Below are 15,730 nucleotides of genomic sequence, written 5' to 3'. Positions count from 1 at the left end.
CAGGATGGTATTCCCTGTAGGGTGAGCACTTAGGCAGCTGCCCAGGAGCAACTGAAATTACCCCCTCTCTGCCTCCAGCTGGTTAGCAGAGCATCCACATCTGGCTGCATGTGTTTGTAATGGTGGTGCAGAGTTGCACATACCTTGGTGCACGTAAGAGAATTTACGGACTCTTCTAGGAGAAATTAGAGAGGACACTGCCACAGGGACATGCTGCCAAGCTGAGGTGGAGTGTCTGGGACTCTCCACAGTAGCCCAGGCTCCTTGGATAGTTCTTACTACTGCCCAGCTCTGCCTTCTGGCCAACCATGGCCTGGGGTCCCACAGCCTAGCGGGGCTAAGGCTCATCTCATCTCCCCATCACCCCCTCAACCAGAGAGAGGCAGGTGCTGCAAGGAATCTGGGACAAATGCTGTCCTGAGTCACTCAGCTCAAAATCAGGACTTGAACTCTGCATTTTGGGATTGTCCCGCCTAATTTAAGGTGGGTGGCCACCCTCCCCCATTCCCTCCTGTTAGCTTGGCAAGGTTCTTTTATTTCCCACTGCTCACCCTTCTCCACTCCACCCTCTCTTTTCCTTTGAAGTACTGTCATGTGGCATCTGTCCCACACTGCCCATAAGGAATTAATAGAGCCATTGAGATGATCCACAGGTGATGGAAATTCAGAGAGGTTGTGAGAAGCAGCCAGCCAAGGGCTGGGCTGAGCCAGCCCATTCAGAAGGGCTGTGGTGCAGAGCAGCTTCAGTTACCCTCTGGAGCTTGAGGAGAAAAGAGGACTGGCTGCTTTGCAGGCCATGGGCAGCAAGCACCCTGGACAGAGCAATGCTTTGGGCAGAGACCTGGGGAGCTCAAGGCAACTCCTGGTGGGCTGCAGGGATTTCCAGGCTGAGGCATGGAGGTGAGGGCAAAGAGGGTGCTGGGGCCATGAGAAAATAGCCCAGGAAGATTTACAGAAGAGTTGGTGGGAATGCACCAAGTGGCAGTCATCCAAAATGTCCCTGGGCTGGAACCTAGAGTAGTGGGTAGGCCCAGGTCTCCCACCTGGACTGGCCACTGAGGAAGTGGCTGGTCTGAGGGATTGCAGTACTGTCCCCCTGAAAGGGGGAACACAGAGTGCGGCACTGCTGGAGGGTCGTGTCACACAGAGGACACTGCAGTCCTGCGAGTGGCCCTGGTCCTGGAATGGAAGTGACAATGGTGAGGTAGCACCAGAAGAGGGGACCTTGGCAAGCAGAGCTATTCCCCAGCACAGCCAGCAAGGAGGTGCTGCAATGGTGAGTCGCACTCTCTGTAAAGAGTTTTCTGCTAAGGGTGACTGACTGAGGTTGAGCAGTTTCCCAGAGCCAAAAGCAGAGGGGGCTGCAGCTAGCTAGGTGGGTAGATTCCCCTTTCCTTCCAGAGTAAAAGGTAAAACAAGCCCCTTACTCACAGAAAAAAACTGAAGAGGGAAAAACTAGAATTAGTCAGTTTCCAGTTTCTTGCTGCTGTCCATGCAGAGACTACATAAGATACACTAAAACAACTAAACCAAAAGCCTTAACAGCACAGAAAAATTCAAACCACAGAAAAAGTCAAAAGATATTTTTGAAAAAAAAAAAAGGGAAAGGGGACCCAATACAGAAAGGAGGGCAAAAAAGTGGCAGGAAAAAGGAAAAACAAGAAATGCAGAAAGCAAGCAGGAGAGAGACAGATGTGAATAAGGGGAAGGGGAGAAGACACACGCCCGTTAGAATTTTTGTGCTGGGTATCACTGGCACAAAAACTGCTGCCACCAATGCCAAAGATTTTAAGGCACACTTGGGAGTAAGTGTGACCCCTGCCTTCACTAGAGTAAACTGCGTCTGCAGTAGGGGGTTGTATCAGGGTAACTACACCAGTTAAAATTCAAGCTGCTGCATTTGAGGAGCTTGGGGAAAGGACAAATCTCAACTTATGGCATCTGTGCACCGAGACCACACCCAGCAATCGCTCACCCCCTTAAGTGTTTAGTTAGGATGTCGGGTTTCTTTAATTATTAAGGCACTTGCTTCCTGGATCTGGCTGTCTTGAAGGTCAGCATCTAATAACAAAAAGAGGAAACAAAGCCTTCTGTACCCTGGTGATCTGAAATGCAGGCCTCGGAGCATGCTTGTTAGGACTGACCTGTTTCCACATACATGCCCTTTACCACATTTCTCAGACCTGCCTTACACGCAAACTCTTGCATCTCTCCAGACTGCACAGCTGTCTCTTGGACGATTAGAGGCCTCGTCCCCCAACCTCCCCCACACTTTTGTACACAGCCACTCCATTCCATCTTAATAGGTGCAATGCTCCAAGCTTTATCTGTTATCTGTGTAGGCATTAAACAGCACACTTCACCGTTGACTCTATCATATGGGATGGTGGGGAGTGGAGCAAGCACAGACATGGATGATAAAAGAAAGGTTACTCACCATAGTAACGGTGGTTCTTCGAGATGTGTCCCCGTGGGTGCTCCACATTAGGTGTCGGGCTCGCCCATCGCCGCAGATCGGATCTTCCAAGCAGTTTCTGCCGGACCGCACATGCGCCGGTGCACGCCGCTCCCTTGCGTGCTCCCGGCCACGTGTGCGATCCGGTCCCCGCCAGTTCCTTGACCAACCGCCTCGGATGCTCCTGCAAAACACTAAACAGAGATCCGAAGCGGGGAAGATGGGCGGGTAGTGGAGCACCCACAGGGACACATCTCAAAGAACCACCGTTACTACGGTGAGTAACCTTTCTTTCTTCTTCGAGTGTCCCCATGGGCGCTCCACATTAGGTGACTACCCAGCAGTAACCCAAGATAGGAGGTGGGTAATCGGATCATGTACAGCTTGTCCCCGAGAGGACCGCTGGTCGAGAGACAGGTATCCTCTTGGAATACCCTGTAAAGGGCGTAATGTTTGGCGAAGGTGTCATAGGATGACCAGGTCACCGCTCTGCAAATATCTTTTAGTGCAACGCCCTTGAAAAAGGCTGTTGATGCCGCCACCGCCCTAGTGGAATAAGCCCTGGACGTGGCCAGTAAAGGAGTCTTTTTGAGTTCGTAGCACATTTTTATGCAGGATATGATGTGCTTCGAGATTCTCTGCGAAGAGAGACCTCCTCCTTTCGATTTGGGAGCGAGAGAGACTAGGAGTCTATCCGTTTTCCGGAAGGACTTGGTCCTGTCTATATACAAGGCTAGCGCCCTCCTCACGTCCAGGAGGTGTAGGCGCGCCTCTTTGTTAGAGTTATGAGGCTTTGGATAAAACGAGGGTAAAACAATAGGTTCGTTAATATGAAACTCAGAAGAAACTTTAGGAACAAAGGCGGGATGCAGCCGTATGATTACCGCCTCCTTGGAAAAAACAGTGCAGGGTGGCGTTGCCATAACTGCCGCAAGCTCGCTCACCCTGCGAGCTGACGTGATTGCGACAAGAAAGGTCGTCTTTATCGTGAGGAGGCGGAGGGAAACCGTGGCCAAAGGCTCAAACGGTGGTCCCGTTAGCGCATTAAGCACCAGGTCCAAGTTCCACGAAGGTGGAAGCAGTTTCCGAGGGGGGTATAGGTTTACCAACCCTTTGAGGAACCTGGTAACCATGGGATGGGCGAACACCGTGTGCCCTTCCTCTTCGTGTCTGAACGCCAAAATGGCGGCAAGGTGGACCTTTAAACGAGGATAGTGAGAGTCCTCCTCTCTTGAGGTCCAGTAAATACTCTAATATTACAGGTATAGGCACCGAAAGGTGGGCTAGCTGTTTGGTAGAACACCATGCCGTGAAGCGAGTCCATTTCTGCTTGTAGGTCTTCCTGGTGGAAGTCCTCCTGCTACTTTCTAGGACTTGTTGCACTTCCTCCGTACATGTGCTCTCTAGGGAGCTGAGCCATGGATTTACCACACTTGTAGTCGCAGGCCTTGGGGGTGCGGATGCACTACGGACCCCTGGGCTTGTGTGAGCAGATCCGGCGCCACCGGAAGGGGCATCGGTGGCCGGTCCAACATGCGCAGGAGTAGGGGGAACCATTGTTGTCAATCCCACGTTGGGACTATCAGGATCATTCGGGCTCCTTCCCTCCTGGCTTTCTGCAAGACTTTGTGGATCAGCACTGTGGGAGGAAAAGCGTAAAGCAGGGGGCCCCTCCAGGAGATCGCGAATGCGTCCCCCAGGGACCCCCGTCCCAGTCCTGCCCTGGAGCAGAATCGTGGGCACTTCTTGTTGTGTTGAGTAGCAAACAGGTCTATCTGGGGAAAACCTCATGCGTGAAAAATCGGTCGTAGCAGATCGGGACGGATCTGCCACTCGTGCGTGAGTGCGAAACGCCTGCTCAGCTGGTCTGCCTTCACATTGTGAGCGCCTGGTAAGTACGAGGCTTTCAAGGTTATATTGTTGGCGATGCACCAGTTCCACAACTGGACTGCTTCCGCAGATAAGGCACGGGACTGAGCTCCTCCTTGCCGATTTATATAAAACATGGTGGAGGTACTGTCTGTACTGATCCCGACTACTTTGCCTTGTATATGGTCTCGAAAGTGTCTACAGGCGTTGAACACTGCTCTGAGCTCCAGTATATTTATGTGCAGTGACTGCTCCGTGGAGGACCACAGCCCTTGCGTCACCTCTTCGCCCATGTGTGCTCCCCACCCTATGAGGGAGGCATCTGTAGTAAGAAAAACCGATATTTGTGGTTGGTGGAAGGGTACCCCTGTTAGCAAGTTCTCGGGGTTTACCCACCATTGCAGGAATTTGCGCACCTCTGCTGTGGGCGACACCACCCTATGAACGGTGTGTGCTGCCGGTTTGTATACGCTCGCCAGCCAGTGCTGCATGCTGCGCATGTGTGACCTGGCGTTCTGTACTATGAACGTCGCTGCTGCCATGTGGCCCAGCAGCTGTAAGCACGTCAGAACTGGCACCGTAGGGCTGAAGGTGATGACTTGCAAGAGGGAGCCGATGGCCCGAAAGCGAGTCTCTGGTAGATACACTCTCGCTGTAATAGAATTTATGCGTGCCCTATGAACTCTATGTCCTGTGTGGGGTCTATCTTTGATTTTGCCAGATTGATATCCAGGCCGAGCGAAGAGAACGTGCCTGCTGTGACGCATATCATGCGTAGTACCTCCTCCTTCGAGGCCCCTTTGAGTAGGCAGTCATCCAGATACGGGAATATAAATACCCCCTGTCTGTGCAGGTAGGCTGACACCACTGCCAAGGTCTTGGTGAAGACTCTGGGGGCCGAGGAGAGGCCAAACGGTAGGACCTTGTATTGAAAATGTTCTTTGCCTACCATGAACCGGAGGAATCGTCAGTGAGCTGGATGGATAGTTATGTGAAAATACGCGTCTTGTAAGTCGAGGTCTGTGAACCAATCTCCATCGTCCAGTGCCGTAAGGATGGAGGCAATTGTGATCATCCGAAAGCGTTGCTTGCGCAGGTACCGGTTGAGGCCTCGACGATCTAAGATGGGCCTCCAGCCTCCTGTCTTTTTCTCCATGAGGAAGTACCTGGAGTAGAACCCTTTCCCTTGCAGTTGCTCCAGCACTCTTTCCACTGCCCCTATGAGCATGAGATGGTCTACCTCCTGCTTGAGCCTCGCTACGTGGGAGGCCTCCTGGAGGTGGGGTCTGCATGGAGGTGGGAGCGACTGGAAGGGGATGGCGTACCCCGTGGCTATGATCTCCAGCACCCATTTGTCTGTGGTGATCCTTTGCCACTGGTCGTAGAATGGTCGGAGGCGATGGTGGAATAACCGCTTCGGATGACCTTGTGCGATGGTAGTGATGGTGCAGCCCTGGATCTGTGTCTCAAACTTGTGGCCTTTGGCCCTGCCCCGAGGACGCATGGCTCTGTTGGGAACGTCGCCTGGGAGTTCTGTACTGCTTGTGCTGTTGATGTCGCCCTTGCTCGTAACCCCTGTGGTACTGGGGACGCTGTTGCTAGTACTGGTACCGTCTTTGTTGAGGGTAGTACTTTTTCTTTCTGTATGGAGGGGCGTAAATCCCCAGGGTCCTAAGTGTGGCTCTTGAATCTTTACTGGAATGAAGGACCGAGTCAGTTGATTCAGCAAACAGCTTCTGCGAGTCGAAGGGAAGATCGACGATCTTTGCCTGCAGATCCCTCGGCATACCCGAAGTTTGGAGCCAGGACTCCCTTTCCATCACCACTGCCGTAGCTGTGGAGCGTGCTGCTGTGTCTGAAACATCCAGGGCGATCTGAACTCCCGTCCTCGAGGCTGCGTAGCCTTCTTGCACGATGGCCTTGAGCACCGGTTTCTTGTCCTCTGGAAGCGAGTCCATGAGGGAGGTTAACCTAGTGTAGTTGTCGAAATTGTGGTACGCTAGATGCGCTGCATAATTTGCCATTCGCAACAGTAGTGTGGAGGAGGAGCAGACCTTTCTGTCAAACAGCTCTAGCTTCTTGGCATCTTTGTCTGTTCCCCCGTCTTGAATTGAGATGTCTTTGATCTTTGTTGCGACGACTCCACCACCAAGGAATTTGGTTGTGGGTGGCTGAACAGGAACTCCATGCCCTTCGCCGGCACGAAGTATTTCTTGTCCGCTCTCTTGTGGACAGGCGGAATAGTCGCAGGGGTCTGCCATATCATAGTGGCGGACTCCAAGATTGCTTCGTCAAGCGGTATTGCTATTTTGGAGGAGGCCGGAGATCTCAGATTTTTGAGGAGCTTATGGTGTTTCTCTTGCACCTCTGCTGTCTGGATGCCTTGCGTGAAGGCCACTCTCTTAAACAGCTCTTGAAACTGTTTGAGATTGTCCGGAGGATGGACGTCCCCCGGGGCTGTAGCCTTGTCCGGGGAGGAGAGCGAGGAACCACAAGGATATGCCTCTCTGGACCCTTCCGGTTCCTGTTGGTGATGGTACATCCGCTCGCTGGAAGCTTGCAAGGGAAAATCTCGGGGTTCCATAACCAGTTCCCCTGAGATACTTGAGTCTCTGTCCCCGTTCGTGATTGCCCTCGGGGATACGGGACCGTCTGTGGGGATCTGTCCTTGGTAGACTGCCGGTGATGTCTATGCCCCGCGTGATAGGCACAACCATGGCAGCATGGGCACTGTTCTTGGGAAGGTGACCTGGACCACTCCCTTGGTGCATACCCCCTGCATCTGGGGGAGCGAGATCGTCGAGAGACCTGGGACACTGGAGAAAGCGATTTGTGATGGTACTCCAGCGGCTCAAACCCCAAGAAGGGTGAAGGTGGTCCCAGCCAGGGCGAGGCTGGTTGTAAAAATGGAGACGGGGGCTCCGGGTAGGCTAGGGGGGACCCCTGCCTTCTAGTTGGAGTCTGCAGCATGAGCAGAGGGCTGAGAGTAAGCAACTCTGCAGCCCTGTCTGGAGAGGGGCTGTGGTGCCTTGTTTTCTGTGCAGCCTTCCCCCTCCCTTGAGGGGGTGGCTCCGCCCCCTGACGTGCAGGGGATCTCGGCCCCGTCCACGCCACGCTCGGCACGCTCATGGGCGGTGCCGCGCGGGCGGTGTCCTCCGGTGCCTGCAGGCTGTGTGCCTGCGCGCTCTGCACCGCCAGTTCCCCGGGGGTTGGTGCCGCTGCCTGCGGTGCCACCGGTACCAGCGCTTGTTTAGCCGCTGCCCTGCCTGGGGTGTGGGGAGGCTGTTTGATTATCGGAGGGTGAGCCGCCTTCACGTGGCTCTCCGTGCCGCCGCCGATCAGCTGTTGCTGCGGCTGGGGGCTGTGCGCTCCTCCCGTCCCGCTCGCTGTTGCTGCCGGCAGGGATCGGGTTGGGGAGACTTTCCGCAGTTTTTGCGCTGACGGGTGAGGGAGGCGGCTTTCCTTTTATGGGCCCCGGAGGGTCCCTCCTGCTGCAGACGCTCCGGCACGTCTGGCTGGAGGGCCTTGCCGAATAGCAGCATTTTAAGCCGCATCTCCCTGTCCTTCCTTGCTCTGGCTGTTAATTTTGCACAGAAGGAGCATTTCTGCATGACATGGGACTCCCCAAGGCACCTTATACAGTGACTGTGCCCATCAGACACTGGCATTGCCTCTCGGCAAGACTCACATTTCTTGAATCCTGAAGAGGACATTGTTGGTGAGTCTTTCAGTTGTTAATGGGGTACTTAGCACCTTCTCTGTGCTGTTTTCCCCCTCTCGGATAGCCTGCCGCGGCAGGAGGGCTAATGGCCCTAGGCTCCTGGCCTCCGGTGCTCCGCTTGTTACTAGGACTGGACTGAATGCCGTCCCGCTTGTTGTTTCTTGTTTTTTGTTTTTTTTTTGAAAATAACAACTGGCTAACTTAACAATAAACTAAGAACTTGAAAACTTTAAAGAAAACAGTTAAAACCATTGAATACGCTAACTTGGCCATAGCCTAGTTGGATTCCGTCTGCAGCCGACGGCGGTTAAGAGGAACTGGCAGGGACCGGATTGCGCACGTGGCCAGGAGCGCGCAAGGGAGCGGCACGCACCGGCGCATGCGTGGTCCGGCAGAAACTGCTTGGAAGATCCGATCTGCGGCGCCGGGCGAGCCCGACACCTAATGTGGAGCACCCACGGGGACACTTGAAGAAGAATCAGAGATTACAGATCAGGAAGAAAGAAGAGGGACAAAACAATACGAGAGGTGACAGCACCTTTCCACTGTTTAACCAATTACATTGTGTGGGTAATGAATGAGTGACAAGGGAGGGTAATTTTCATATTTTCTCTTGTGCCAATTAAATGCAAGTTCACTCCCCACAATCTAGGTGCACAATACATGCTCAAGCGAACAGCTGAGGGGGAAGGAACTATAAAAATAACACCACATCTGCTGCATAAGAGGGGCACTCCACTGAAAAAGGCGCGACTATTAATAGTCATGCACACAACACACTTGTACACCTAGTGTAACTAAACAAATATTTTCAGCCCCTTTCTGCTTTTCCAAGGAAACAAATCAATCCGGGCAAGTTTTGATACTTTGGGTATTGCTACCCTCATCAAAAAAACCAGGCAGGACCTAATGCTACTCTCTTTCCATCCTTCCCCTCTGGCTCCTTATCCTGCATGCAGCAAGTGCAGGAGGGGGGAGTTGGTCCTTGCTGCTGCCCCATGCCAGGCCCCCCAGTAATGGCCTTTGGGGGCAGGTGCTTTGGTAAGTGGGGGCGGTGCAGGGCCTGCAGCAGGGGAGTTGTTCTGGGCCCTGTGCTGGGGCACTGGGAGGTAGGGAGCTGTTAACCTAGACTCTGCACCCTGGCAGGACTCCATAGCGGACTTCTCAGTCCTCATCCACAAAGGAACCTACACCACTTTTCAGAAGACAAGCCTGGAGTTTCAACTCATGACTTTTCTAGGCACTGGATTTATAGTTTATGCCAATAAACTGCAATCCACCAATAACCCTCCCCCACTTTTTGTCTCGTGACTGCAGAGGTATTAAATGGGCCACTTCACCCTGAATGGCCCCTTACAATATTTGCTAACTACCCCGCTAAACTATCTGCTCCCCCTCGTATTTAGCGGTCACATGTGGCATGCCTTTCTCAGACATGAAGACGAATTTGTGTAGTTCAAAAGCTTCTCTCTCTGACCAACAGAAGTTGGTCCAATAAAAAAAATATTACCTCACCCACCTTGTCTCTCTAGCATTGTGGGATGGAAGCAGTGAGAACAATGTTTTACAGCACAGGTAAGTCTAGACTGTAAAACATGCTAAGCTGACGGAGAGAGAAGCCTAGTGGGAGCCTTCGGATACTTCCCAGAACAGGTAGATGGACACACACTGGCTCTACTTGACCTAGTATGCTAAAAATAGCAGCATGGCTGCTATGACACAGATTAAAAAATATATGGAGATACACATCTCATGGAACTGGAAGGGGCCTCAGGAGGTCACTGAGTCCAGTCCCCTGCCCTTTTGGTCAAACCAAACACCATCCCTGACAGGTTTTTGTTTTTTTTTTTTGGGAGTCTATTTGCCACAGACTCCTGAGTGACCTCCTCAAGGACTCAACTCTCAACCATGGTTTCAGCGGGCTAATGCTCAAACCACTGAGCTATCCGTCCCACCTAGCCACCAGAGCATAACCCTGCCTGGCCCCCAGGTGTAGACTCAGGTGGTTTCCCTGAGCCACTGCTTAAGCCATTGGGGTCACGCCATTAATTTTAGTGCGCTACATGTCTGTCCAGGGCCATGTGGAAGGGGGCCCAGGGCCCAGAGCAAGCCCCCTTTTCCCACCCCCCACTTCACTCCTTCCCACAAGCCCAGATACTGCTCTGTCCAACCCCCTCTCCTGGGCTACACAAGCCAGGGGATTACTGAGGGGCCTGGCATGGGGTTGGCCTCCCACTGCTGCACTCAGCACAGCAGCAGGAGCTGGAGTAGCCTGCTCCACTCCGCCCTGCCCCACTGCCCTCTCCCAGGGACTGCACTCGGCTTCACTGTGGCTGCTGGAAGCAGACTGCTCCAGGGCCAGAGAGTGCCCTGCTTCCTGTTGCCGCGGCGAAGCAGAGTGAAGCAGGCTCTCAGGTCACTCCGGCTCTCACCACCACAGTGAGCGGGTGGGCAGCCACCTCTGCTGCTGCCTTCCACCGGGCCCTCAGGTAATCTCTGGGCCATGTCCTTAGGATGGTTAAGACGGCTGCCACAGGACCCCCCCAGAGTACAGGGCCTGGAGCAGCCACCCCAAACCATTCTATGGAAGAGAAGACTCAGCGTCTGGCTACCCTAAAGGGTAGAGAATAACCTTTCTAACTGCTGTGCAGAGACTCCGTCAGGAGGCACAAGCTTAGCACTTGTTAAGGGCAATGTACCTTGTCTACGCTAGGCTTGAAATGGCTTAGTTTGCACGTTGGTCAACACATTGCTTTAAATCCTAGCCTCGTCAAAGCCAAAGAAACCAAAGCAGCAGGCAAGAACCACGCTACGTGCTTAAGGAGAAAACTCGACTTTACAACTCCCAGGGCTAAAGCTGTGGCTCAACAGTCCTCATCCTGCTAGTGAGAACTTACTTTTCTTTTTATTTTTTTTATACTTGGTGATTGTAACAAGTACCCCCCTGAAAGCAGCATGAAACGCAAATGGCAGCTCATCAGACTAGAAGACTCCCCTTCTGGCCATTAGTAGGAGGGCAATTAAAGGAAGCTACATTATAGAGCAAAAGCTTTTCCTTGTGAAGATTAGTTTCAGACTCCCCTATTTCCTGAAGATGTTTTATAACTAAGAAAAAGAAAAGCTCAATAAGGACTATAATAAAATGGGGCCCTTCGCCAATACCAAAACACCCCCCAAACCCAGCCTTACTAGAGAGCATCTTTTACACACAACCGACATGGCACAAATACTTACACCCAATAAAGCAGCATCAGGAGGAAAGGGCAGATGATGACCGACTGGAGAACCTGCCAGTTTCTGCAAAGGACAGCCAGCCCTGGCATGAGGAACTGGCCTGCCATTGCAATGAAGCTTGCCACCATGGTGACCATGAACCGATGCCCAGGAGGACAAAGTTCTATTCCTGAAAAAGAACACATGCAAAATTTGAAGGTCAATGCAAGGGTTTTTGTTTTGTTTTTTTCTCCCCGCTATCTAGAATGATAGAGGAGTTTATTAACCATTTATTATGGCTCTGGAGCCAAGGTACTCCCATCAATCAAAATTTTCTTTAATTTAGTTTGCCTAGTGGATACAATAGTTCTTTAGAAAGTATTTCACTCAGTCCTGGGCCCAAGAAAATATTTTACTTTAGACTTAACACAAGTAAAAGCTCTCACGTGTTCCACAAATTTGGGGTCAAATCCTACAAGATGCTGAAGAACATAGTATGGCAAGTGCCCTCAATTTCCACTGAATTCTATGCGAGTTGTGAGCAGTGGGCACTGTGCGGGATCTAGACCCTTCAGCCACTTTCCTTCAAATTTATCAGGCTAGTCCTCAATCCCATTTCAAACTGCACATTGAAGGGATGTCTCTGCTTGCTCTCTCCATATGGCATCTCACTCAACTTTCAGCAAGGCAGCTTCCCATCTGTCCCTCCTTCCCTCTTCAGTGAAATCTATCACCCCTGCAGCTCAGTAAACTCAGCAGCCCTTCTGACAGAAACTCTGCACAGCTACCCACTAAGCCTCAGGAACGAAGGTGGGTCCAGCAGAATCACATTTTCAAAATTAATAGACGCATAGCAACAAAACTGCTTCAGCTCACACAGCTGCACCCTAGTGTTGATGGATTTTTCTTTTCAGCTAGAACAACAGTGGTGCCCTGCAGTCTATACTTCAGGCATGTCCACATGCACTTCTAGGGGGCTAATCTTCAGGCATAATAAGCCTGCCAGGAATACTCATTGTGCAGCCCTGACCTGCAAAGGGAAACGCATATGGGCTAGAAAAAAAAGCATCCCCATGATACATTTCCTTTACCAATGCTGCTTTTCCTTGGAATTCTTCTGCGGTTGTTTTGCTGTTACAATTATTAGAGTAAATGGTTCATGCACTGGATAATTAAAAGACAGAAAAGGGAGATAAGACGTTGCCATCAGAGGCCAAGTTATACGTGGGATGAGGATTTGAGTAGAATGTTTGTTGCATCATTCCAAGGCTAGCACAATGCTTTTGCTGGAGCTGGAATGCTGCCGAACAACACAAAGGAAAATGCATCTGTAGTGAAGCAGTCAATTTTCATTATCCTAGCCACAAATAAACCATAGTTCAGCTTTGAAGGGGTGGGGAGGGGAGACCCAAACACACTTACTGTTGCATAAAAAGGTGTTCATAGTTCAACTAGGAAAACAAGATTAAACACAAAGCTCGCAACCTATTAATACGGCCCCCTTCCCAATAATGAAGTACATTGTGATTAACTAATTCCATTTCTTCTTGGTGGAAAGGTGTGGTATAACTTGTTCATATGAAAATAAAAATCGTTGTTGCTACCACTCAAATATAATTGAAACAAATCTTATGCCTACTAGGACACATGGCCAGAATGATTAAGCATCCTGCAGGCCAAATGACCCAGAGAAAACCACCTACAGACACGTTAGAAAAGTTTGTAAACGAACATTAGAACCATTCAATGCTAATTTGGCTAGAACACTGAAATGCAAACCTATATTTCTAGAAGACAGAGGTACAGGTTGAACCTCTCTTGTCCAGCAACATACGTAATCCATTTTAGTTAACTGGATGAATACTTACCATGGGCGTGGCCAAGTTTCCTGTGGCCCCATAAATGTTGTTTCCAGCCACCAGTCCTGCCTCTCAGGGTTCTGCACTGCTATTTAGCTGTAATTTACTCCTAAGGTCTCCTAGGAACCCAGTAAGCAGTGGAAGTGTTGGTAATGCTGCTAGACAATATTGACCTCCCATGGGCCTGCAAATTCTCTCGTTTGGCACTGGTCAGGTCCTGATGGTGCCAGACTAGAGAGGTTCAACCTGTAGTACTAATTGTGTGTATTTACTTATAGATGTTAACCATAGAAATCAGGGGCTAGGGAATCTTTGGCCTATAGGCCGGATCGGGCCCACAGCTTGCCTGGATCCACTGCGCAAGGCTTGGGGCTCAGCCCTCACTGCGGTGTAGAACCCAGGCTGTTGCTTCAATGCTGCAGCCCTCTCCTGTGAGGCTAGCGTTCATGCCAGTGGGAGTCCCAAGCCGCATGGGCTGGAGCTGAGCCAGACAAGCTGGGGCTAGATCAGGCTGGGCTCTCAGGCCAGAGGAGGAAGCGCTGTGCACACTGAACATGGCTGTTCCCCTTCTCCGCGGCTGGGAGAGTAGGAGCGCAGGGAAACGCTACTTGGAGCCTTTCCTCCCACTGCTCCATTGGCTAATCACAGCCAATGGAAGAAGTGAGGGGGCCTGGAGCAGCAAGGGGCGGGGGGGGAGACAGAGCTACATGTACCACTGGAGAGCTGCACAAGTAAGAGCCCCCCTCCCATCACCCTCATGCACCACCCTCCCACCCTGCTCCGGCCTCTCTCTCCTGTCCAGACCTCCCACCCCCATCCTGATGTGGCTGGTCACCAGTGGAATCCACTAGCAGGGGACATTTAACCAGTAAGCATACCAGTAAGCCTCATGCTTACCAGTCAACATCCCAACTGAGGATCACTTTTGCCCAGCATGCAACAGGTTCCTCGTTCAAAACTATGCACAAACAGTTCTTTCAAATTAGATCACAGTGATCCCTTACAGCCTTCAAATGCAAAGATAACTGAGCCAGAAAGATTGTATCTGCATTAACATTAGCAGTTCCAAATAACTTGATCTGAAACTCAACCAACAAGCCCCACTTAAATTAATGATCCTTGGCTGTATGCACCCACATTCATTGTAACAGGCCTTTTAAAAAATGACAGTTCTCACACCTCCCCCCACAGCACACTCCAGCACACTAGTATTTTTATAATCCAGGCTCGCAGTTTCTATTTTAACAAAGCAGTTGCAATTAGCTGGGACACTTGAATTGCCAGTTTCTAAAATTGTTTTTAGCACAGAACCTTCCCAGTAAAAGGTCCTCAGTTCTGGCACTCTCTCCAGCTTGCTCTGACAGAGCCAGAGTTTGTAGACTTGCAGGGCTCAATTTCTATCGTCTACGCAAGTTGTGTGTCAGCATAAATGCATCTGTTTCAACATGTTTCAGCATAAAGCTGGTGGAAGTAGTGGAGATTCAAGCCTTCAACGAATCGGTGGGTGACAGGCTCTCTGAGGCTTTTCTTAACGATGTAACTTTAAGGAAGTTTTTGGGGAGTACCCCTTTAGATGGTCAGGAAGTTCTTTATTATTAACTCACAGATGTTCAATGGTATATGCATTTTCATACACGTGCTGAGAAATCATGAAAGCTGCATTTTTATAAATAAATATACACAAGTGAGAGCCACATGTTAAAGATGCCTCTATTTTACAGTATGTCCTCCATGGTTTTGTAAGGCTATACCAATCATTCTCTCTTCATTGTATATTCTGGTGCTCCCTTGGCTAGGTCTGTGATAAGACTAAATATTTTTTTTAACTGAATTACATGAAAGGTAACGACAAATCTGAATTCAAAGCCACTGACTCATCCTTTCATAGCAACCAACAGCACACCCTGTGAGTTGTTTGGGATACTTCATTCCTAATGTGAATACAACGGAGTTTGGAATAGAAGAAATTACCTTTTTCTAGCACTGCACACTGAAGCCTACAGTCTCTTTTACCTGACAACTTCTGGAGTCACAGAACCCTATGCACTATGCAAACTCGAAGAGATCAGTAGTAAAGAGATGCCTTTTCAAAGAGTCGTACCCCCAACAAAAAGTCTGAAGTGGAAGAATTCTGAGCTATTAAGAAATTTTGCAAAAGTGTTCTGTGTGATCTTGGAATGAACATAAATTACTGCTTAACAACATTAGCAAGTCAATGTATTATGATTATACAGTTTGAGATATGAAATTGTTTAATGTGGATATAGATGTCTTGTTAATAATTCAAAGAGGAGTACAGAAAGCAAGTTTCTTTTGGCCTATGTGAGTAGGCTAATAGGGTATCATGCATTTGAGATCTGTACACAGTATTCTGGGGATCTTCAGAGAGCCATTAGCTTTGAAAGGTTTGATTTTATAGCTTTTTGAAGCTTAGAAATTCCCTGTAAGACAATGGGTTTCAGATTGCCTGTAAAGATCAATCATTTTTCTCCAGTTTGCTAGCAAGGGATCAATATTTATGAAAACCTCTGACATACTGCCACTTGACTGATAAAGTGTACCCGATCACAACATCGTACACAATCTAAACAGGAGAAAGATTTGAGAACAATA

General features: G+C 50.2%; 1 protein-coding gene across 2 annotated transcripts in view; it reads right to left on the bottom strand.

The window, feature by feature from the left end:
- Window positions 1–15,730, bottom strand: part of SLC22A23 (solute carrier family 22 member 23) — a 192,331-nt gene that overhangs the window by 47,157 nt on the left and 129,444 nt on the right. For both annotated transcript variants that reach the window (XM_074987739.1, XM_074987738.1), the window contains exon 4: window positions 11,280–11,448. In XM_074987739.1, the coding sequence (XP_074843840.1) occupies window positions 11,280–11,448 (169 nt within the window). The remainder of the gene's footprint in view (window positions 1–11,279; window positions 11,449–15,730) is intronic.

Source organism: Carettochelys insculpta, chromosome 2 (genome assembly GCF_033958435.1).
Source record: "Carettochelys insculpta isolate YL-2023 chromosome 2, ASM3395843v1, whole genome shotgun sequence".
In the NCBI taxonomy this organism is placed as follows: Eukaryota; Metazoa; Chordata; order Testudines; family Carettochelyidae; genus Carettochelys; species Carettochelys insculpta.
Note: the sequence above shows the minus strand (reverse complement) of the source record. Positions and strands in the feature narration are given on the sequence as shown.